The 26,155-nt window shown below is 36.0% G+C and overlaps 1 protein-coding gene across 1 annotated transcript in view; it reads left to right on the top strand.

The window, feature by feature from the left end:
• Positions 1-12,992, top strand: part of LOC140166563 (cytochrome P450 1A1-like) — a 34,612-nt gene extending 21,620 nt beyond the window's left edge. Inside the window, 7 exon segments of the mRNA XM_072190057.1 lie at positions 1,635-1,750; positions 1,753-1,842; positions 2,096-2,221; positions 6,344-6,551; positions 6,553-6,581; positions 9,586-9,684; positions 12,066-12,992. Coding sequence (XP_072046158.1) covers positions 1,635-1,750; positions 1,753-1,842; positions 2,096-2,221; positions 6,344-6,551; positions 6,553-6,581; positions 9,586-9,684; positions 12,066-12,328 — 931 coding nt within the window. The 3' untranslated portion in view covers positions 12,329-12,992.
• Positions 12,993-26,155: the final 13,163 nt, after the last annotated feature.

Genomic DNA, 26,155 nt, shown 5'->3' with positions numbered 1-26,155 from the left:
ATTGCCAGTTCATGCACTGGCAACACATGAAAACAAAAATCACTATAAGGGGGCACATCACTAAATAAATGTCCCATTGAAATACATGTGAAAATACAAGAAAGTAACCAGGTGCGTAATAATTATGAGTCCTGGGGGAGGGTAGAATGGGGGAGGGGGGAGGGGGGAAGCAGTTTTTGGCAATCATTTACAGTGCATCTTTATAAGGCTTAGGAAACACTACAGAAACACTCAAATCTGCAATGAATTTCCTGCTTGCATCATAATATCTAGGCCATTTAAAGTTTGCATATTGGCCGAGAACAGGGGAGGGTGACGGGAAATGTTGGCATACCTTTTAAAATCTAACCCACGGGCCCCCATGTATATTTGGGATTCCCCTTCCAAAGAAAATGATAGCCCTCAAACATTCTCTTTCTTCCATGAGTTACACCAAATGCGGAAGGATTTAGTGTAATGTCCCCTTAATACAAGAACTGTCTTTAAAAAAGAATTGGTGCTGTGGGATATCTAGAGCAAATATTGATATACAAAAATAATTAAAAAATACTTTGTTGATACAATTTTTTCAATCTATATCTCTGAGATGCTTAATATATACATATATATACTTCATAAATAAAAAATAAAAAACAAAAGACAAGTTGAGTGGAATTTTCACCCTACGTAACCTTAACATTTTGCGGGACATTTTCCAAGCAGCCCGATTTATTTTCAACTACCTCCATATCCAACTACCATCTCATACTACTGATCCCGACTATTTCATAACCAACAAAGACATCCACACCAACGACACCTGTTTCCTGTAATCCTTACCAATACCAGGCTGGCTGAGAATACCTTTAGGATTCAGGGCGCTCTGCTTTCGAACTCTCTTGATTTTCCGTGAAACAGTCTCCAACACTGGTTATTTCCAAACATTGACTTTTACTCTAAATCTTTAAATCGACTCTTTTATAAGGTATCAGCCGGACAATTTTTTTAAAAGGACATATATTGTAGTAATTGCCTTTCTAGTTACATTGACGGTATTGTTAGAATCAAATACTTTTGCTAATTATTGTAATTAATTGATTAAAGTCATCAGTGGAAGTGGTCTTGTTTCTTACTTGTGCTATAGTAACGTCACATTGCGCACATTGGGCAGGCGCTTATAGGTCGTGTGATAAGCGATATTGGCAACACGGAAATCAACGCGAAACGGAACAAGAAAATCGAAAACAACGTAAATGTACAATCATTGCTGTTTCAAAGTAGCCCGCCAAAGTCATGGAGGTAACTCCGAGGTCATGCATTGGATTGTTTTGAATGAGGAATACTACGGGAACCAGCTCCTTTTGTTAGAATCATACATGAGTGAAGTGGATAACCTCCATAGGAAAAACTAGCATTGCCCACTCGGCTGTATCGATACTTGAGCTGCATGGGCTATTCGCCGTAGAAGTGACGTAATTAATCGGATTAACTACCATAGCAAGAGATGAATACAATTATTTTAAACAATGATGTGAATTGAGATGAATACAAATGAACTTCAACTTGAATTGAGTAGCCTATACTTGTGTATAATAGTGCACAATAGTCCCCGGTTCTGCTCTCAACTCAAAATCTGTAGTAATTCATATTTATAGGTACGAATTGGATGATCCAAGGATTACGTGGTTCGTTCGCCTGAGCCGTGAGACGCTTGAAGCTCTTGGAGTGGGCATGCCGGCTGATTTTTTCCCTGTCTTGCGATTTCTTCCTACCCTGGTATCCGAAAACTGAAGCAGCTTCTAGAAGAAAGTTTCAACTTTTTGTGTGATGAATTGAAACTTCATCGCGAATCATTTGACCCATGTACGTAAGTTTTTGACGTTGAAAAATAATAATATTTGTAAATCCTCTATCTGCCCTGCACACTCTCTCAAAGGAGATTTGGTGCCCTGTTTTCGACTACGCCTCGTCTAATATTTTAAAACTCATAGCTCGATCAATAAATATGGGCTCGATCGATCGAATTTTATATCAAACTATTGCATTGCATTGCTATACAATACGCAGTTTTATTATAATGCTCAAAAGCCTGATATGAATATTGTTGTTTCTGCAGGCAATATTCGCGACATATTTGATTCGTTACTTCTGGCACAGAAGGAAACTATAGACGAAGGCAGCGATCTCGTGGAATCCCTTACTGATACACATCTGGTAGGAACCGTCGGTGATATTTTTGGAGGTAAATATCAGTCCAATACATGGGTACGAGCTGGTAAGATCCCAGAATAGGACCTACGATTATAAAACAAAGACTATTCATTAAACTTGGGAAAGGGTACCCTCGCTGTGCTCGCTGTGGATTCAAAATGTACACAGATTCCTTTGATGTTGACCTTCAGTGGCGTTAGATCATAGTAAGTTTATAATAATGATGAAGATAATATGTGACGTGTCATGTCAAAAGGAGACACTTTTGGGCAGGTTATGAATTTTGAGTTTTTTACATATCTTAAATATAGAGATATTTTGCTCCACAACGCCGTTTTCCCCAATGAAATCGGACATTCCTAAGCGAAGATATTGAGTTCGAAAGTTATGGTATTATAAAATTGGAAATTGAGATATCGGCCTTTAAAAATATTATTGACAATGTTGAGAGTAGGAATTAACTTGAAAAATGTCTCAAAAACTACAAGATGCCAGTTATATTCCGGTCTGAAACTATCAGACAATATTTTTAGCATTAATAACATCGCAAATTTGCAACAAACCCAAATTGTGAAAAAATCACCCAGCGGCAGATTTTTGGCTATTTCTCCATTTATGATCCTGCCCAAAAGTGTCTCCTTTTGACATGACACGTCACATATTGTTATTTAGCGTATTTTGTATTTTTAGTAAGTATAGTATAGTGTGTATTTGCATTTCCACCTGTTGCTACAATATAATATTGAATAACAATATAATATATTATTAGTAATATTAGATTCGAAAAAAATTACCTCGTTGTTGGTTATATTATTTTTCAAATTCACCTAACATTGCTTAAGGTAAACAGTCTATCTGCTGCATGCCTGACAAACTTTTTTTTTTTTCATTTAAAGGGCAGGTCTATAGCAAAAACAACATATCATTGGCAAGGTAATATTATGAGGACAATGAAAATGACTCCTTTTTTGAGAAAATAAGACGTTTAAAATTGATATTCCGCAAAAACCAACTTAAGCGGTGAGTTCCTTCGAACGAGACAGATTTGGCCTAGAACACCAGTGACGTCATACGTCAGAACTGCTGCTGTTCACAGAAAAAAATCCTAATTAAGTATTACAAATTTCATGGTTTTTAAACATATGGATAAAATCAGCCGCTTCTTTTTTATATATTAGACAATTGTGATATTACAATTCATATGTATATCAATATCATGAGAAATATTAGGCCTAAAAAATAAATACATAATTTGAGCTTGGAATTTCATCTGAGACTATCATATAAACCGTGTTAGTCCACAAGCTCATGTATCTGATTTCCCTGTATATTGCAATGCTATAGTTTCAGTTGGATGAAATATTACAAAGCAAACGCATAGTAACAATTACTGCGTGGGCTTTGTTCCCGAAAGAGAACAATAGCGTGCATATTGTTATGCAGCATTGTTATGGTAAGTGATAGTACAACCCATTGTTGCTAATGTCAAACTTGTCAAAGTGATTGTGATTGTATGATGAGAGCACGATAAAGTGTCCGCTTCATTTACCTACGTCATCAGTCAAACGGGGGAGAACACGTACGCTTCAAACAGGGGAAGAACACGTACGAGGCTGACCTTTACCCACACAATTTCTCCTTTTTCAGGAGAAATACGCACAAAAAATTGCAACAAGTGACAACTTGTAATGTAATCATTATTCTCTTCGAATAGAGATAAACTTGTTTTTGCTATAGACCTGCCCTTTAATATCAATAATACATCCCGACTGACTAGATTGATATATGGCGCCATGGTGGAAGGTCAGGTCAGATGTCAAAGGTTAAGTTTCCGTTACTTCATTTACTACTTGTAGGGGAGACCGGGGCGTGTCCACCCTATTTTTTCCAATCTCGCCTAGAGAGGGCAATTCTCATGTTAGAAGGCTATAGTTTTATAGCGTTAAAGCTGCATACTGTAGCTAAATACTACCACATTTGTAAGAACATAGAGCTTTCAGTAACGGCAGGAGAATGGAAAATAAAAATCACGCTGCAAGGGCGGATTTGCAGCGTAACTTTGCATAATACGCAGATGGAGCGAATCCGCCCGGGAGTCCGCCTGGGGAAAACACAGGACGGACTTGCCCCTTTCCATACAGGGCGGACTTGCCCCAACGGTAGTTTTTTGCTTTACCTCGTGTTATGCCTACTAAACACAAGATGTCGATCTTTTAATTACACAAAATGTTGGGCAAAACGTTCACCTTCCAAATAAATATAAGAATGAAAACCGTCTCTGCAAGGTCTTGAGATTATTACAATATTACTAATTCTAAAAAAGTAAACTTCCTTGACTCGGTAACGTTTTATGACGATAATTTCTGTGCCGAGATGTGTCGGACTGTCTTGTTTTCTTGGATACTTAGCTATAACGTGTGCCAGCTAATTACATCATCACTGTACTTTTCCAGCAGTCACGAGATCAGAAACACGGGGTGGGCGGATTTGGCTCGAGGGCGGACTTGCCCCGGTCTTCCCTGTTTCATATAATCTTATACAAGATACACATTCCCTTCACATTATTACCAACGAGTCCTTATTTCGATACTACTATTAATCCATTCCCATATGCATATTAGACTTTCTGTTAAAACAAAATACTGCTCTCTGATGGGACAATAGAAGTTGACCCATTTCCGGTATTCCTTGACCTTTCCAGGGGACGTTTTGAATCTCTTCAACATAATAGATTTGGTAAACTATCGACTCTGTTATGTGGACGTGGTGACTTTAATACAAAATACACGATCGATAGCTTGCCTCGTTTTGTAGATCGCAAACTAACGAAATTCGCCATAGGTTTGTGTTGCTAACAGAAAACCCGTGATTTTGTGTCAACCACCCTAATCAGCCCCATGTATTAGCTATGCACAAGTTTGACTAGTAGTGTGAAAAAATATCAAAGTATCAAAGTTTATCACAAATCCAGCACTTATGTCCAGAACTTGCAATATTCAACATTTTTTCCAACAAAACCTCCACATTAATCCCTGTAGTTCCGTGGGTAGTAGAACGGCACACTAAAAATATATGTGACCAGCTCCAACAAAACCCGGAACAAGTCGCCAGGCATGTTTTTGAGTTATAGGTCTTTAAAGATGACATTCCCTAAAAAAATCAAATTTTGGAATTCCTAATTTCATGGTATTTGACCTTGGGCCTATATAAATGGACTTTCAAATCCTTGAAGTAGGCCTACTTATTAAAAAGAGGTTTATTTAATCAATAATTGACAGTTGAACTATGATAATCCATATGTGTAGAGCAGGAAACTATTAGCCCAATTACTCAGAATAGCAATTTCACGAAAACATCAAGGTATCATTTACAAAATTATCCATATCTTGAAAAGTATTGATGCTTTTTATATAATTTTGGTATCATTTTAAAGCTTATTGTCCCGTGCTTACATTTTATGCAAATTATTAAATGCGACTTGTTCCTGGTTTTGGCAGAACGGGTCACATATAGGTATGACTTGTTGTTCGCGACCGATTCGCAAACAGTGATGCCAACGCCGCGCCTTAGGCGCACAATTGGGCTACTTGGCGATCACTTGCCGCTACTCAAAAAAGCATGCCGCTACTTGTCTAAAATTGGGCTACTTTTGCCAGTCTCAGGCCGCGGCACTAATTTGATGTATTTTCCTTTCAATTTAGCCGATTTATAAAGGTTTTGAGTCTTTGAAGCTCCAAATTGAAATTACAATGGGTTTTGTGACCATTTATTGATCGGTCAGTAACTTCCCAGTAAGTACCGGAAGTTTCAAAGTCAAGTGCTTTTCCGCCCAATTGGGTGTTTTGCGTTCTAAATTCGGGTAAATCCGCCCAAATATCCGGTATTGGGCGCTTTTTTGGAAGCTTAAAAATTGGGCTACTTGAGAATCCTTTACCGCGGCCTGGCGAGTCAATGCGCCGCGCCTTGACACTGAAAAGTTTTGGCAACACTGTTCGCAAACACTCCACCACCCCAAAAGTGGTCGAGACCAAGGAGGCCGTTGGACTAAACTAAAAGTAAATCAAGGGAGTAAATCAAGAGAAAATGAAATTGCTTAACAAATTGCCATTATTTGTACATTAATGTATGCCATACTGTTTATTTGCAATCAAAGCGGGAACAGATACAACTATCGTTACACTCCATTGGACACTGGCTATTATGGCAGAATATCCTGACATACAAAAGAAGGTAGCCATGGAAATCGAAGAGGTCGTAGGTCATGAGAGACTGTGCTCTTTGGAAGATAGAGGGCGCCTACCATATACAGAAGCAACCACGATGGAAGTTTTACGCTTCAGTTCTATCAGTCCATTGGGTGTGCCACGCAACAACATGTGATGTTATGTTAGGTAAATATAAAGTCATGTTTGTGTGTGTACGATGGGTGTAGGTCAAACATATTGTCGTTATAATGACATACCGGCGTATCAGCCATTTTTGACAAAATGAGATAAGTTTCATAATCTATGTATCTATATATCATTGATTAATTAAGTATTATCACTAATTATGTCACTGAATGGGAAAATTGTGCACAACATTCCCCATTTTTGGACGACATAGTGACATACCAGTGACATACACCCCATACATCACTATGTCATAAATATGCGAAATACGCCATTATCTCGGTATATTGCGGCTGTGTAGTTAATACGGATATGAATTCAATCACCATTCGACATACTGACGTATCACGTGTCATATATCAATTTTGAATGGAGAACCATATTTGCACGACAATTTACAATTAATTGGTAAACAGCAACAATGTATTTTATACATTAAATTTAAGTTAGATATTTATTTTTTCATATCCATTCAAGAAAAGGGGGACATTTATATCGAGGTAATAGAGAGATTGCGAAATTTACGTGAAACGTGACACGGGAACGCCAACGGCAAGCTACATTAGTCGAAAATCGGTTATTATGCCCTCTAGAGGGTGAAATCTATTGTGAATTGGTCAATCGTGGAATTACCGTAAGGCGATTACGTTGCGGTTGGTAGCAAAAATGACGTTCCAAAATGACAAAAAAACGCATTATAAAATGCAGAAAAATGTTATGTTTATCTTGTTATGAAGCGAATCAAAGTATCCTAATAGAACAAGTAGAGTCCGACATGTAATAATATCCATTTTGGGGGTTAACATTTGTGACATGTCATGTCAAAAGGAGACACTTTTGGGCAGGATCTTAAATGGAGAAATAGCCAAAAATCTGCCCGGGGATGATTTTTTCACAATTTGGGTTTGTTGCGAATTTGTGATGTTATTAATGTTAAAAATATTGTCTGATAGTTTTAAACCGGAGTATAACTGGCATCTTGTATTTTTTGAGATATTTTTCAAGGTGATTCCTACTCTCAACATTGTCAATAATATTTTCAAAAGCCGATATCTCAATTTCCAATTTCATAATACCATAACTTACGAACTCAATATCTTCGCTTTGGAATGTCCGATTTCATTGGGGAAAACGGCGTTGTGCAGCAAAATATCTCTATATTCAGGATATGTAAAAACCTCAAAATTGATAACCTGCCCAAAAGTGTCTCCTTTTGACATGACACGTCACATTTGATCTCGTATAGACAAGAAGAAGTGAACAAATTTCGATTTTTTTCGACGCGAATTCGAACGGGCAGATTGCCTATTCATTTGTGTGTGGAAAATGCCGTCCAAAAATCAGCTTGCGAAGAGGCGTTGTGTCGTGTTACGGCATAAATGCGGTATAATTGTCTGTTTGGGCATGGTCTATGGTTTGGGACGGGGAACAGAAGTTCGTGCAACGCTATTTTTCCCCTTGCTTTTTCGTTGTGCATTAAACAGCTGTCAAAGTGTTTTTTTATGGATTTACTATTCAGCTAACTCAAAAATGTTTTTAAAACATGATAATGCATATGTTTTTGGTTTTAGTTCAAACATTTTTATAACATATCGATGTATGTTTACATAAAAATCATGAAAACTCGTGTTATACTGAAAAAATAATACAACAACATTTTAAGCCAAAATTCGAAATGCTATAGTAAAATATCATTTGGCAAACATATTTAAGTGTCTATAGTGTTAGAACGTTTATCAGCAAGTTTTGAACAAAAGGTTTTTTGAATGTTATTAAAACGTTTAATGCCCTTGACCCTCACATAACCTTTAACCCGACATTTAACGTTTTCTGTAATATTTGTGTTTGCTGGGTAGTAATCGAACTAGGCATATTAGATTATCTATTTTCATTTTGCTTTAGAAAGTAAACAGGGTATTATTTATATGATAATGGAGTTTGTTTCTTGTTATTCGAATAATATACATCAAGACTTCCTAGGCATCCAACACCAAACTCTGTTTAGATTATTTAGACAAATAGCATACACGTGTGAACATAGGCCTATACTCATGTTCCAATAGCCCGCAAAACTCAAATATCGCTAATCTGGACTGAATGCTTACAGCCAGTCGCATTTGCATATCAATACCGAGGAAAGTAGTTCGATGAAAGAAGATAATCTTCTCTGGTTCGATGCACCCAAGGTGAATCAATGGGTGCTTCCTATTACCTTTAGATTATTTGTCTCAGCATAGCGCCATCATGATTGCAATTGCGTTTACACGTAGTCTTGGTTCAGACTCTATGCGGCTATCACGAACATACTAGGAACGACGAGCGTTAGGACGGACACAAACTGGCTGTGTAGGAGGCTAGTTTGGATGTGAACGGGACTATGACGTTCTACCGCAAAATGCAGAAATCCGTAACCCGTATGGCGTTTGCAGTGAACGCCTCTCCGCAATCTCTCTATCATGTGACAAACGCGTACGCCACTAAGTCATCCGAGCGACGCGTTTATAGCCGACATTACCACAGCGTTGTTTTTCTTTTTCTTTTTCTCTATTATTATTATTATTTTTATTATTATTATTATTATTGTTATTATTGTTATATTATTGTTATTATTGTTATTATTGTTATTATTGTTATTATTGTTATTATTGTTATTATTGTTATTATTATTATTATTATTATTATTATCATCATTTTTTTAATTTAAATACTATAGAAAGGTCACCTAAATATTAAAAAGGGAAGGGCATATTTTATATTTATAGTTTATATAATCTATGGTATCAAAAAATAATACGAAATAAATTGCAAAACTAAAACAGCATCAACTGCATAACAAAAGAGAATGCTATCACTCTGCACTTGAGTGCTACGTATTACCACTTTAAGACATGACTCTTGTACAGTGCCTAATATTAACACTTCAGTATGAGGTTAGGTCTTTTGCTCGTTTCAGTATATGAAGAAGCCTCAGCTGCCTGGCCACTTATTTTCAATATATTTTCAGATGACTTTCAAATTCCAAAGGACACCATGGTTTCCATTAACCATTATGCGCTGCATTTTGATGAAGAGATTTGGGATAAACCGAAACTCTTTAAGCCAGGTACGTCACAGCTATTGTCCATTCATAAAAATGTTATTTATAGAAAATCATTTGCAGGACACATTCAAGCAGTGAAATGAAAAACCATGCCCGTCACTTGGGCAAATTGAATATCCCCATGTTTCATTGATCAGAATTATCTAGTCGTTTAGTTCAAGTTCAATTAATGGTAGTTGAGACCTTTCCGAAGTGAACATCAAGTCCATAAAAAACATTGCTCTGTTTTCGTAACCGGACCTTTCAACTCTAATTTTGTAATTATATCATTTACCTCAAATCAATATACAGCCAATTTCAAGGTTTTTTCGTTTGATGTACAACTTACATATCATATCACGTGTGTCTGCTGTGCTTGGGCACCACATTCAAGTTGGTCATATAATGATAACAGCTAGTGCCCGGTTAGGTATCGATGACTCTTTCTATCATAAACTGTATTGAGTATAATACAAGAGTCATTCAAAAAGTTCTACCTACATCACAACATCACTTACGTGCCAGGATATTGAAATTACCCATGATTATTCTCTTATATCTTGGCTACAAAATAAAAGTTAATTAATTAAAGTATGATTGGTGGTTGTTAAGATACGTTGGTTAAAGTGAATTACAGATTTAGTACATGAAAAGAAAGGCTAATTTTTATCAAAACGGTTGCCATTATCTATGTGGAAATAACCCGGGGAAATCAGTACCGATTGATTACTGAAAATGATTAAAGCAATTTATTTTTGTTTAAATAATTTAATCAATATCTAATGCTTGCAGATAAACTCAACCCAGAAAGTATCGAAACGATTATAGATGGTCAGATATATCGGGAACTGAAATATATAGCAACAACTTATTTAACATGTTTAATGTATATAAAGCGCAGTTTTCACCTGCGCATTTTTATATTTTTTTTGTTGCTCTACAATATCATTTGGTCGAGTTATGGGCGCTTGAGTGGTTTCAAGTCGGATTTTGAAAGTTGCATTAAGCTCCTATTCAAGACATCTTGCTCAGAGCATGCGACGACGAATCCAGGCAGTGATAGACAGTGATGGCGGGCACACCAAGTATTGAGGTGTCAACAGAAAGAGTTCATGAGATAAGTCCGAGATAAGTAAAGGGTAGCAAGTATTGAAGTTGGAAGTCGAAGGAGTAAAATAAAGTAAAGTTCATGGTTAAGTAAACAGACCACATCGGTGTCCTTTGCCTTGATTGTGTGTGAGTGTACAAGACGAACGCATTTGGCTTGAATAGGAACTAAGTGCAACTTTCAAAATCCGACTTGAAGCCACTCAAGCGCCCATAACTGGACCAAATGATATCGTAGAGCAACAAAAGAGGTATCAAAATGCGCAGGAGAAAGCTGCGCTTTATATACATTAAATACGTTTTTGCTATATATTTCAGTTCCCGAATATCTGACCATCTATAATCGTTTCGATACTTTCTGGGTTGAGTTTAGTACAGTTTTATTGGGTATCATGTCTTTTGCACAACAAAACCGATACATGTTCACAATATCCTTCATATTTTAACCCTTTCCATAGGTTGTTGACTTCAATCGGGTGAGCACTTGTTGTCAAAGTTATATTAATTGGTTCATAAGTTAAAATCAAATTAATCTTACAGGTTTTGTATTATTAAAATATACACAAGGTTATTAACAAACTGTTCATCTAATTTCCACGTCAAGGTCCATCCATAGCTTAAAATAGAACGTAATTACAAATTATTTATATACAAAAGATTTGTTTGTCTCTTGAACACTTCGATGTTTTCTTCTCATATAACACATATTCATTTTGTTTTAAAGTCCCAAGGCTTGTTAGGGAGCTCATATAGGACCACAGTATTTATTCTGGGTAAGCAGTTGGACAACCACAGTACATCTTGAAAACATATTTATGGAAATTACCCAAAGTTACAATAGGATGATTACTAAACTTTTGGCTTCAGTTTTTAACCGTTTCCGATGTATCAAATTTGTATTCGCTTTAACCAACATATCTTAATAACCAAAAATCACATTCTCATCAAATAACTTTTATTTTGTAGAATAGTCATGGGTAATTTCAATTGCCTGCCACGTACGATCACAGAGATGTGATGATGGATGTAGAACTTTGTGAATGACCCTCATAATTAGTATTATTAGTAGCATAGCCTTATCGTTTTTATTTAAATATTTAAAACGAAAGTACTTTGTTCAGGGTACGATACAAAAGGCTATCGATACATATCGGGGCACCTATAGCGTCAGCCGATAGCGTCATCATCAGTGACCAAATGAGTCGTTTTACCAATATTCTGTGAATGCTATATACCTGATAATAATATAGCATGATTATGAGTTTGGCTGATTTGTCATAACCCCATATCTTTAACAGAGCACTTCTTGGATGATTCTGGTTCAGTACGTCAGCATCCCAATAGTTTCTTACCATTCTCAGCCGGAAGAAGGTCATGTCTTGGAGAATCTCTGGCAAAAGCAGAATTGTTCCTGATTTTTACCTGGTTCGTGCAGAACTACGAGATCTCAAAAGCACCTGGCGACAAAGTTGAATCCTTGTTGGGCCGCATTAAGTCAGGGCCAAGCGTTGTGCGGGAGTTGGACCCCTATGAGGTCATCATGAAGAGACGTACATATTAAATGGGCATATTATTCCCAACAAACACAAAACTTTTTCGACATCATTCGTAAAAGGTTAGAAAAGATTGTCAGAAAACGTTTTTAAAAATGTCGGGTTATATAAAGGACATATAAATGGTATAAAACGTTTTAATAACATTAAAAACATTTGCTGATAACCTACTGCAAATATTCTAACATCATATGTTATTTAAAGCCATAATGTGTGATTTGCTCCATAGCAATGCCCTCATTTCTTTTCGAATTTATACTTTTTGTACCATTGTAATGGCCATTGGTGTACATAAATGCCCTATGAAGACTAAGCCTGAACATAATAATATCGGGTATCCCCGGTTTTTTCTGAGCTCACCGATCGAGTGCTGAATAAATACGTCGCCTGCGTGTGCATATTGAATCATTGAATAAGTGACGTACCGTATAAACTGTATGCATATCGCTGTTCGTACATCACACCAGCTGCGTGTAGCGCTGCCAATAATCATGATAAATAATACGATTGGCGAGATTATACACGCATTGTTGGCGCCGTACGTCGACTTGACGCATAAACTTTGTGTGTATCGCTATTTGTCTTATACGTCTGGTTTGAATCCCATCAGCTGCGTGAAGCTCATCCCGATAATCATGATAATTATAATCTGCGAGCTAAATACACGCATTATAGGCGCTGGAATGAAATAGCAATTTTTTTTCGTTTCAAGTCATTTGTTTGGCTCGAAATTAAAAAGGGGACAATGTGATCAGTAGCTATCAGTGAAAACTAACATAAAAACTAAATAGGAATCTATTTTTATTTAAATAAATAACTAAATAGGAATTTTATTTTTATTTTTATGCAAATCACACATTATTGCTTTAAGTGTTGACAAAATATTTGGTAAAAACGTTTGCAAAACTTATTTTAAATTAACATTATTTGAAAATATTTTTTTAAATATTGTTATTAGTGGGTTTTCATACAAAACGTTTTAGAACGTTTCCATGACCGTTATATAACCCCACATTTAATGTTAGCAAAACATTTATATTATAACGCCGGTCGTGCGGGGCTCACAACTGGGTTACAGGAATTAATTGCAAAGTATTAATCAGACAAAAATACACGCAAGTATTTTACGTTAATACCCAAGCTCCTCTTAATGTTGTAAGTTTCGGCACGCAGGCCTATGCAGTACGTTTTCTCTAAGTATTACCGATATTCACCTGAATATCATGAATCGGTAAGGCTATCGAGAGCTACTCTCTCGGTTAAGACCAACGGTCTGACTCCAGTCTAGGATCTGATTGACTCTTCTCGAGTTTGGGACCTCTATTTATCTGTTTTTGGAGGCTGCCACGTCAGCAGAAATGTTGGTTACGAAACCATTACTCAGCAGAAATTATGGTTATGAAATTTGTTGACGTGGAGCTTATAAATTTGGTACGTTCAAAACAATTTAATACATTATCATAATTAACATTAACGTGTCATTTAGTGCCAGGGGGAACTTGTCTACCAAATTAAGAATATTCGTCCTTGATTCGTCCACCGATTCCTGATATCACACGTGGATTATCTTGTTAAGTTGTATGAACCATAATCATAATTAGTAATCTTAACACACATTAACACGGCTTATCCGTTGGAATTGCCCTAAATCGGGTTACTATCATAATAGTCTTTGTTGCTCCATTATTATGAACACGGAAACTCTGGTAGAAAATATGTACCTATTGTTAGGTGTTTTTAACCAAAGTTGTAAACATCTATTTCCGTGAGAAAATACATGATCTAAATGAAAATAACTTGGGACTGAAGAATTTGTTGGCCTAATTTGTTTCATGATAAATTATGATAAATTTAACGAACTGGCAATGAACTTCCTGTTACTATATCTAAACCAAAACCCAATATATAACATGTTTTAAACGTTGTAAAAACATTGCTGTGTTTGCTGGGGTTGACTAGTTGTATTCGTACTATATTATTTTGTTGTGTGGTCGTAGTACGCTAGTATACCAAGACATCTTGTTCAGTTTATATATTTTAAATAGCAGTGGGCTATACATAGGTGATATTTAGTTAGATATTCTAAATTAGGGGTTCATTCATAGGATTGAGGGCATGATCGCTGTTTATGCCCGAGGCGAGAGCCGAGGGCATAAACAGCGATCATGCCCTCAATCCTATGAATGAACCCCGTTCATACATACCCAACATTCTTAGCAATTCAATACAGATGAAAATAATAAGGGTTTACAAGTTTAAATAACATTTCCATACCGTTTTCCATCATAAATTGGAAGAAAATGAGTAGGCCTACTTGCAGGAAGCAGCTCGGCTCATGAGGTCAACGGCCGGGAGTCAACGCGTGATACGCGTCATATTTTGCGCTCCGCGTGAGATGGGCGCGGTGACATGCGCGTGTACGCAACACTAGCAAATCGTGGATCGTGTTAATTGGGTTCCAACGCTGCGTGATGCAGCTTGTTTATGCCCTGCGTACTGGTCATAAACGGTATTTATCTCAACATGAAATGACAATATTTTTGGTCTCGGGTCCAAGAAAAAAGTGTGCTGGGCCAAAATCCAAGATGGCCGCCGTTTTTCCCCAAAAATCACATTTCGGCCATAACTTCGTCATTTGTGGGTCTTCAACTTTGGTTTTGGTGTCTAACATCATGTTTTCGGGTCAAGGAATCTATATAATTATAAAACAGATTTGAAGACATGTTTCACGAAATATACTAATTAGGTAAAAAACATTCAGATTTAGTCAAAAAAAAGCTTGTTAAATCAGCATGTGATGGCTTAGGACTATTTTTGGATGCATAAACAGATTACTTGACCCCAAAATTATAGGGTTAGGCACCAAAATCAAGTAAATACACTATAAAATGACAAAGTTATGAATGAAATGTGATTTTTCGGGGAAAATGGCAGCCATCTTGGATTTTTGCCCTGCACACTTTTTTGTTGGACCAAGGCCAACAATTTTTTCATTCATATTAAGATAGGGTAAAAGGAATAAATAAAAACTATTTAGAAAATCATGACAAAAAGGGTATTTTTCACCTCTGTATATAGCCGACTGCTATTTTAAAATAACATAGGTTATGTTACATATGCTCAGAAAAGGAGAAATTTAGTGATAAAGAAAACCCACACAAAGTGCAGCATATGCACGAATACAGCATACTTATTTGCGTGCATGACTTGTGCATTGCCGTGCCTGATTACATTTGCATTTGCTGAGGAAGACGCCCTCAATATTTTTTCAAAAATTCGTTTTTACATAATTTATAACGTACTTAATTAAACTAACATACCCTGCAAAAATCAAGGCTCTAGGTGCTGTAGTTTAGTCACAATCCGAGATTTTGAATAAAACGCAGGAACCGTCGTTTTATTATTACGATGGAAATATTAGTCGAACGCGTACTCGATGTTCATAACACAATACGTACATGTACATGGCGACACAAATAAAGGATCGTGTGGTAGCATAACCGAATGAAGTGACACGCATTGACGACATCGGCGCTGGTAGTAAATTCCAATTTTCTTTCCTTTACCTCAGTTGTTCGGTTTAAAATCAAAAGGGTACATATCTGACAGTAAAGCTAACTATGGAAATGAAATACTAATCTATTGTTTATGGAAATGTTATAACAGGGCTTTAACTGTCTTTGATTGGTTATATAGCGGGCCCAGCTAGCGGGTAATGGCAGGAATAATGAATGTCGGGATAGGCATCTGAAATCACGTGACGAAACCGGAAGATGTACCCTAGGTCTAGACAATATGCAGATTAGCGGCCATTTTGTCTTCTACATAATTTTATTCACGTGTCCTTATATTTTAGTACACAAATATATAAGTTAACAGGTTTACTATTTTAAAATTATATTTTGAGTATACAATATATTCTGTAGTAAATAGATCAAATGACGATGATTGTTCAGGTATTATATGCTTGATAGAATTAAACTGTTTGGCCAGCTAGTATTGAGGAAGGTGCAGGATTGGTCTTTTTGGGTGGATGAATGATATTTTACGTACTAATAGATAGGGAGAAATTTAGATATTTTTGATAGTGCCACGATATTTTGTGATATTTAGACATATATCTGATAGTTAGACAACTGATAGATATCGTCTAGCTAGATTTATATGGCGATATTTAGATAAGACAAAGTAGCAACTTGTAAATTTTATGAAATATCGACGATATATCTGATAGTTAGACAAACGATACATATCGTCTAGTTAGATTTAGGTGGCGATATTTAGATAAGACAAAGTAGGAACTTGGAAATTTTATAAAATATCGGCGATATATCTGATAGTTAGACAACTGATAGATATCGTCTAGCTAGATTTTGAGAACGATAGTTAGACAAAGTAGCAACTTGGAAATTTTATGAAATATCAACGATATATCTGATAGTTAGACAAACGATACATATCGTCTAGCTTGATTTATATGGCGATATTTAGATAAGACAAAGTAGCAACTTGGAAATTATATGAAATATCGACGATATATCTGATAGTTAGACAAACGATACATATCGTCTAGTTAGATTTAGGTGGCGATATTTAGATAAGACAAAGTAGGAACTTGGAAATTTTATAAAATATCGGCGATATATCTGATAGTTAGACAACTGATAGATATCGTCTAGCTAGATTTTTAGAACGATAGTTAGACAAAGTAGCAACTTGGAAATTTTATGAAATATCGACGATATATCTGATAGTTAGACAAACGATACATATCGTCTAGTTAGATTTAGATGGCGATATTTAGATATGATAGATATCGTCTAGCTAGATTTTGAGAACGATATAGACAAAGTAGCAACTTGGAACTTTTATGAAATATCGACGATATATCTGATAGTTAGACAAACGATACATATCGTCTAGTTAGATTTAGATGGCGATATTAAGATAAGACAAAGTAACATGGACATTTTATAGAATATCGGCGATATATCTGATAGTTAGACAAACGATACATATCGTCTAGCTAGATTTAGATGGCGATATTTAGATAAGACAAAGTAGCTGGACATTTTTATAAAATATCGGCGATATATCTGATAGTTAGACAAAATGATAGATATCGTCTAGCTAGATTTTGAGAACGATAGTTAGACAAAGTAGGAACTTGGAAATTTTATAAAATATCGGCGATATATCTGATAGTTAGACAAATGATAGATATCGTCTAGCTGGATTTTGAGAACGATAGTTAGACAACGTAGGAACTTGGAAATTTTATAAAATATCGGCGATATATCTGATAGTTAGACAAATGATAGATATCGTCTAGCTGGATTTTGAGAATGATAGTTAGACAAAGTATATAGGAACTTGGAAATTTTATGAAATATCGGCGATATATCTGATAGTTAGACAAACGATACATATCGTCTAGTTAGATTTGGACGGCGATATTTAGATAAGACAAAATAGCATAGAAATTTCATGAATATCGGCGATATATCTGATAGTTAGACAAAATGATAGATATCGTCTAGCTAGATTTTGAGAACGATAGTTAGACAAAGTAGGAACTTGGAAATTTTATACAATATCGGCGATATATCTGATAGTTAGACAAATGATAGATATTGTCTAGCTGGATTTTGAGAACGATAGTTAGACAAAGTATATAGGAACATGGGAATTTTATAAAATATCGGCGATATATCTGATAGTTAGACAAACGATACATATCGTCTAGTTAAGATTTAAACGGCGATATTTAGATAAGTCAAAATAGTATAAACGTCTAGTTAGATTTAGATGGCGATATTTAAGTAAGACAAAGTAGCTGGAAATTTATCGGCGATATATCTGATAGTTAGACAAATGACAAAGTAGGAACTTGGACATTTCATAAAATATCGGAGATATATCTGATAGTTAGACAACTGATAGATATCATCTAGCTAGATTTTGAGAACGATAGTTAGACAAAGTAGCAACTTGGAAATTTTATGAAATATCGACGATATATCTGATATAGTTAGACAAACGATACATATCGTCTAGCTAGATATAGATGGCGATATTTAAATAAAGTAGGAACTTGGAAATTTTATAAAATATCGGCGATATTTCTGATAGTTAGACAAATGATAGATATCGTCTAGCTGGATTTTGAGAATGATATGAATATCGGCGATATATCTGATAGTTAGACAAAATGATAGATATCTTCTAGCTAGATTTTGAGATAGATATCGTCTAGCTGGATTTTGAGAACGATAGTTAGACAAAGTATATATAGGAACATGGGAATTTGATAAAATATCGGCGATATATCTGATAGTTAGACAAACGATACATATCGTCTAGTTAGATTTAGATGGCGATATTTAAGTAAGACAAAGTAGCTGGAAATTTTATAAAATGTCGGCGATATATCTGATAGTTAGACAAAATGATAGATATCGTCTAGCTAGATTTTGAGAACGATAATTAGACAAAGTAGGAACTTGGAAATTTTATAAAATATCGGCGATATATCTGATAGTTAGACAAATAATAGATATCGTCTAGCTAGATTTTAGAAACGATAGAACGATAGACAAAGTATAGGTTTTTATTTTATGAAATATCGGCAATATATCTGATAAATCATCTAGCTGGCGATATTTAAATAGGGCAAAGTAGAAAAGAAACTTTATCAAATATCGGAGATATATCTGATTATATCGGATATCTGACAAAATTGATTATAATCTAGCTAGATCTTGAGAACGATAGTTAGACAAATTTGATATATATCATCTAGCAAGATCTAGATGACGATATTTAGATGAAATGTATAACAAGGATATCGGCGATATATCTGATAGTTAGACAAATGATATATACCGTCTAGCTAGATCATGAGAACGATAGTTAGACAATTTGATATACAGGGTGTCCCAAAAAAAGGAGGCCCCTCATTGCGCCCTATTTTTCTCCTTTTTCTGAAAAGTAAATCACATGTATTTTGGTACGAATGCAGCAGTAATACGGGGTTGCGAAGATGTTTGAAGCTAGCTGGTGATGCTCGCTTATAGTGAATGCTTTCCCAAGCCTAATGCTATTATCTATCCATGTCATTAACCGTGTGTTTCGTTCAAATCCTTGATGTAGCCAAACATCATCCGTGGACAGAGTGAAAAACGGGTACATTTCTTAAAGAGGGCATATCTTCAAACAAAAATTGTGAACCGATTGAAATAATTGTTTTGGTTTATTATAGCTAACGATTTCAGGTTTCTTTACATACCAAAATACATTTGATCAACTTTTCAGAAATAGGAGAAAAAGAGGGCGCAATGAGGGGCCTCTTTTTTTGGGACACCCTGTATATCTTCAGCTTGATCTAGATGGCGATATTTAGATGAAAGGTAGCAAGGACATTTTATCAAAATCGGCGATATGGCCTAGTTTGACGAATTTGATACCCTGCATCAAGCGGGTGACACTTCTCCTGAAGCATGGCAGAATGACCCCTCTATTGTGTTTGTTCATTTGTGTATGGAGAGCCATTATACTAGAAATACCTTTTAAAAGCATTAAATTAGTATCAGGGCTATGACACTCTATTCACGTGGTTTCTTTTCCAACGCTAAAAGATTACGAATTTTGGTGGTTTGTAAATGAAGTGTCCGCACTATCGATTGATTACGTAACTGTTATGAATAATTTATTAGTTTTTCAATGCAATCGCCTCGACCCATTAATACATATTATCTGTATTTATCAAAGTACTTGGAATAGCAATCTGATGAGTTCACTGAACTACGCCCAAATACTGATGGAGTTTTAATGGCGCTAATCCTCTCCATACACAGATGAACAAATACAATAGGAGAAGGTCAACACATATGACCTCCTATATGACATGTTATATGAGATGTACAACAACCTGAATATCATAAAGATCAGTGTTCGTTTGTGCATATGAACTGCATATTTACAATACTAAATATTACTCGTTATATATTATGTCAAATATTGGTATTATGACAACACGGTATATACATTGTATATAAAACGACTAATAGTAGGTATGTCACAGTGGCTGCACAATCATTCTGCTACACTGTGCATGCAAGCATAACAGTGAATTGAAAAGCGCGCGCTTCAAAGTTGGCCAATTTTAGAAAACATCCATGTCGATAAATGAATTTCTCATTATGCTTCATTTATCCAAATTGTTTGAATTTTTAATATATGGTGTGTGAAGCCTTCCCGAGGCTACTATCGGGTCCCCCCAAATTAAAAATTGTTTTGTTTAAGAGCTACTGCCTGTTTTTATGGATTTTTGAAGATCGCTCATAAATCAGTAAATATAGGCCTATTGAAATAAAGGGACCTACCACCATTTAGCTGAAATACTAATCCTTCTTAGCATGTAAATTATTTCCGTCGACAACGAATGACACACTTCGAGAAAACTAGTTGAAACAAAACATTATATCAAAGATATTTTTAGGGAGTAATTTTCCAAACCTCAATAGCTCTAAGCCATTGTGTGTGTCCAAGGCCATAATATTTTTGTATACGCGATACAGTGGGAATGGCTTTTCCGTTTACCATTTGTCTTCCCGTGTTAATCCAGATAACAAAATGTTAATTTAAAGTCTCATTGCAAATGAATTTTTATTTTTACTTTTCGGATTTGGCTTTGAGCAATGGTGACACATACCATGTTTACAGAAAAAAATGAAAATTCTATTCCAGACATCGTCAAAATGTCAAACTTCGTATTTTTTGTATTATATTTAAGTAATTAACTGCAGTTTCTTTATTCAACATCATAACAGGTTCATACTTGACAAATTTATGGTGAATGAATAGACTTTCATTAAATATTGAAAAAACCAAAATTACTCATGCCTAATTTACATAAAAATATCATGAATACATAATTACCTGTAATTAGCTAATTTGCATAATTAATTACTTTTTGTGTATTTTTTGTTATCAATTGAAATAACTTTGTATACATATGTGTGCAAAAAAACCGCACCCTGATATCATGTACGGTTTTCTATTGGCATCAATTTTGCATATTAATTAGCTGAACTTAGTCATTTTTTCACCTTTAATTTGTCTGCAGATTGGCTGAATTTGCTAAAATAGTATATTTGGTAAATTTATTATAATTATTCAATGATAGATTTTTAATTTTGTTTTCTTTAACGAAGTTAGGAAAGATAGGCATTTAACCTGTGGTACTTAAATTAACGCTGCTTTTTCAAGCAAGCGTCCAAATAACCCTTCAAAATCTCGAAATGTGCCAATTTTGTCATAATAGCCATTTGTGGCAGGTTTTAATTCCATTTACGAGCATCTTAAAATTGACACTACATCACAATGCATTGACCGATTTCAATTCCGTTTTTTGATTTTTGAAGCTTTAATAAAGCTCATTCGTGTAGAAACATTAAATAACGTTTTTCTGCTGCGCTTATTTTTGAGGTGATATACCTACTAATAGATCCTACTATCATGGCGTCAGGTCATTGGTTCATCATATCCCGTATGTTTCTTAAAATTCATTCATATTTGAGACAAATTTCTGTGCCCATTTTATAGGCGTACAGGTGGATCCGGTTTTTTTGTCATTTTCATTTCTTTTTGATGAAAGAATTAAGGTTTTCCACTGCACGGAGGCCACTATGTGATACTAATTTAATGCTATTTGTAAATGAATGCGGATTCCCGGTTGTTGTTTTTCCACAGTGTGACAACTGTCCACCCATCCAGACAACATCATCACACAATAAAACGTCTGTATTTGTACGATGAGTAAATATTAAACTGAACTTTGCCTTGGAACATTGTGTAAGACGGTGTAAGATTTTGTGGGCGCCCTCAACATTATTATCCTCTTTGTATCCGTAAATGACATGGCATAGACTGTGTGAATTCTATGAAGACTACTTATACATGGGGTCATATCCATGGACACAAGTAACGATAATTGACAACACTGTTACGGCAAGGAAGATGGTGGTTCACGTAACGGGCAGGTTCTTTAGGAGCGAGTACGACGAACGAAAATACACAAGCATGAAACCAATAACTTTTGGTTAAATAAATATTTATTTAGGCTGCGGTATAGAGGTCTGAATAATATAAGTTCTTTGATGGCAAAAAGAATTGATAAGTCTGATTAGATGGTGGAGAGTAAAGCGGGAGACAGGTCCTCTCCCGCTGGTGGTCACAAATCAAAGACACTGGGATCTCCCCCTGATTTTTCAGAGCAGGGTGTTTTTTATTTAGTTGTATGATCCCAATTAGGATAATTTTGGGTTTATGCATTTTGATCCCTTCACAATAAGGAGGAGAGAGAAAATCTCAGAATTGGTGATATTAATGAGTGCCTTTTATGGTTTGGGAGGGGGGAGGGGCACTCAAGTATGATAATGTAGGCCTATACGCATGTGTGGCCAACTTATTTAAACACCCCCCCCCCACAAACGAGTTTTACCCTACCAGCAAATTTAGGATCAATAGGCCTAACTTAATACACTAAAGGAAGTTTTGGATGAGAAAACGGCCATTTTGATGAGAAACGGCCAAAATGGTGAGAATTTAAATTTTCTCATTCTTTTGGATGAGAAACTTCCTGGTGTGTGTGTCAATCATTATACGCCGTAGAAGTGACGTATTTAATCGGATTAACTATAGCCTTTGCATCGGGGCCTGAGATTGGAATTCCAGTTTCCTTTCTCACGAAGTAAGGGCTAAGAGTAAAATTGTACAATTGTGTTTGGGAGTGGCCTTCTCTCTTTCTCTTTTCCTAGCTATTTTCTTCCATTTCTTGCTTTGTTTATCAAAGCTATCTAGGCCAGCATGCATATATTAGCCTACACTGGCTATCCAGGCTTGTGCATTTGTATGAGCTTGGAACGGTCCATGGTTTTCCATGGATTAGCATGTGTTCCTCACGGACCAACCTGGGTAAACAAACAAACAAACAAACTACCATAGCAATAGATGAATACAATTTTGGCTATATCGCCCCGCACTACAACGTTCATGCGGTACCGATGCATTGAACCATAGATTGCGCCTGTAATATTAGTCTATTTGAAAAGAGCGGTATTGTATTCAATCTATTATAATTATTATTGAAGACAGGTGATGAGTGCAACCTGCTGCAGTGCAGCGCGGTATATTCAAAAATTGTATTCATCTATTGCTATGGTAGTTAATCCGATTATGACGTCACTTCTACGGCGTATTGTCTTATTAAAATCCGGGACTTTGGTTGACCTGTGCTAGACTCCAGCACATGTTAATGACGCAAAGACAGTTGTGGTAACACCATGGTCGCAGACCTGCAAACAAGCTCAAAAACAGATAGTAATGAAACCAGTTTTTATTTTCCTTGCTCTAGCGAGTTCACAGAGAAGGTGTTTCTAGTACAATGCAGCGTCGGACTCTAGCTGAGAGCGTAGCCTGAGTCCAAACGGACTCCAAGAAGGGCTCTCCATACACAAATGAACAAACACAAAGGAAAGTAGTCTCCTCCGTGACCAGCTTGATTTCGATGGAGCGAAACCAAATTGGCTGCAGAGGAGACGGGTAATTTTGCCATGCAAATGAGGTGAGTGCCCTCTCAAGAATAACTACTCTCTGTTAGTATCACCCTGGCGGCCCCGTGCACTGGAAAACCAGAATCTGTTATTTAAAAAGAAACGAAAATACAAAAAATCCCAGATCCGCCTGTGTACATATAAATGGGTAGCAAAATTGGTCTCGAATATTAATGAATTAAAAGAAACATACGGGATATAATGAACCATTGACCTGACGCCATGATGGCAGAATTTATTAGTCGTTTTACTCCATGTTTTTACAGTATGTCAAAATCCCACTTCTTGTTTAAATTACAGTGACTTATTTTTTGCATGTTCAATGTGCAGTCCATATGCACAAACGAATACTTATCTTTTCGATATTGAGCTTTTTGTACAACTCATATAACATGTCATTAAAGCAGGTCATATGTGCTGACCTCTTCTATTGTATTTGTTCATCTGTGTATGGAGAGAAGACGCCATTGAAACTAGGGCGTAGTTCATTGAACTCACCGGATTGTTATTCCACAGTACTTTGATAATACAGATAATACGTACTAATGGGTCGAGGCGATTGCATTGAAAAACTAATAAATTATTCATAACAGTTACGTAATCAGTCGATAGTGCGGACACTCTTTACTTGCAAACCATCAAAATTCGTAATCTTTTTGCGTTGGAAAAAACCACGTGAATAGAGTGTCCTCTCAAATGTAATACTCTGTGCCCTGCATATAATCTATCTAGATCTAGAGAATGATAGATGAATTTGATACCTATCATCTAGCTAGTTTTTGAGAACGATAGTTAGACAAATAAATTTGATATACGGTACATTTGATATACGGTATTATCATCTCAGTTTTTTAACATGTTTTGAGAATTTGCAGATTTTTAAAAACGAAAATCATTGGGTGTTCGCTGCAAAAAGGGGTCAGTGGGCGTTTCTCAGCATTGAGTAATTTTTAACATGGTTTGAGAATTTGCAGATTTGGTGTTAATTTCTTTTAAACAAAAAAGGACCATTGGGTGTTAGCTGATGAAAAACGGGGTTCATTTGGTGTAGAGTTTGCCTCAACAAGGGTCCTCCAGGCACATGACACGTACCAATCTATGAGAGTACCCCGCCCCCTCATTTCTCAATCAGTGTATAGAAGAAACTTTGTGTTGGCATTGTTTGAGAACGATGCATACACACCCCTGCGTATTAGGTATTTTGCGAGTTGCGTGTTTGCACATGACGCGTACCAATAATTATATGGAAGTGCGCCCCCCATTTCTCAATCAGTGTATAGAAGAAACTTTGTGTTGGCATTGTTTGGTCAAAAATTACCCTAAAGTAGTCATTTTTGACCCCACATGCAGGGTCAACTATGCCCCGAACCCATTGAAGTCATTTTTGACCCGGTACATGAAGTCAAATGATTTGACCCAAATTGTAGTTAAAAATGACAAAAAATTATTTGACCCCTAATAGAGTCAGTTGAAAAATAACCCTATTAGTGTCAAAAAAGGACTATATCCAGGGGTCATGATTAGAAAATTACCCCTAAAGTGGTTGAAATGACTTCATTCATGGGTCCCGGTTTGAAAATGACCCCGGAACGTGGGTCGAAAAATGACTATATTTGAGGTCATTTAAATACGACCCTTTTAGGGGTCAATTTAATATGATGTCAGTAACTGAAAATGACCCCGACCACGAATAGGGTTAAATAAAATTGACCCCGTAAAAGGGTTGATATTTTGACCCCGTCGTTATTTTTCGCCATTTAGAAATCTTTTCTTATACTAACTAGCGGTCACCCGTCTTTCGCGGTTCGTAAATAAATGCAATTTTACGAATGCATCACCACCCTCCGAGTTTTTATTGCGAACAATTTTACCAACTCCCTAATTTGTTACCGATTGATCAGTCGTTTCATTTAATTCATTTTGATCAACTTTTTCTTTGTTACCACCCCCCCCCGTGTTGTCCCCTATCCTCCTTGTTCTTTCCACTGTTCTCCTTTAGCTCACATCCCTCTTCTCCTCTTATCCGCTCGGCCTCTTATTTGTCCCTAGTATAAATCATGGTTTTAGTATTTCTTCCTAGTCAACTGCTAAAACATTTGTGAATGTGAAACAGAAAATGTACAATTTATAAGTTAGCATAAGTAGGTCCAATGCTCAAAAATTTTATAACGGCTATTAATTTGTATTTTTGCCATGTTCGCAAAATTTGATGGTCACCCG

This window comes from Amphiura filiformis, chromosome 12 (assembly GCF_039555335.1).
Source record: "Amphiura filiformis chromosome 12, Afil_fr2py, whole genome shotgun sequence".
NCBI lineage: Eukaryota > Metazoa > Echinodermata > Ophiuroidea > Amphilepidida > Amphiuridae > Amphiura > Amphiura filiformis.
This window is presented reverse-complemented; position numbering and strand designations above follow the sequence as displayed.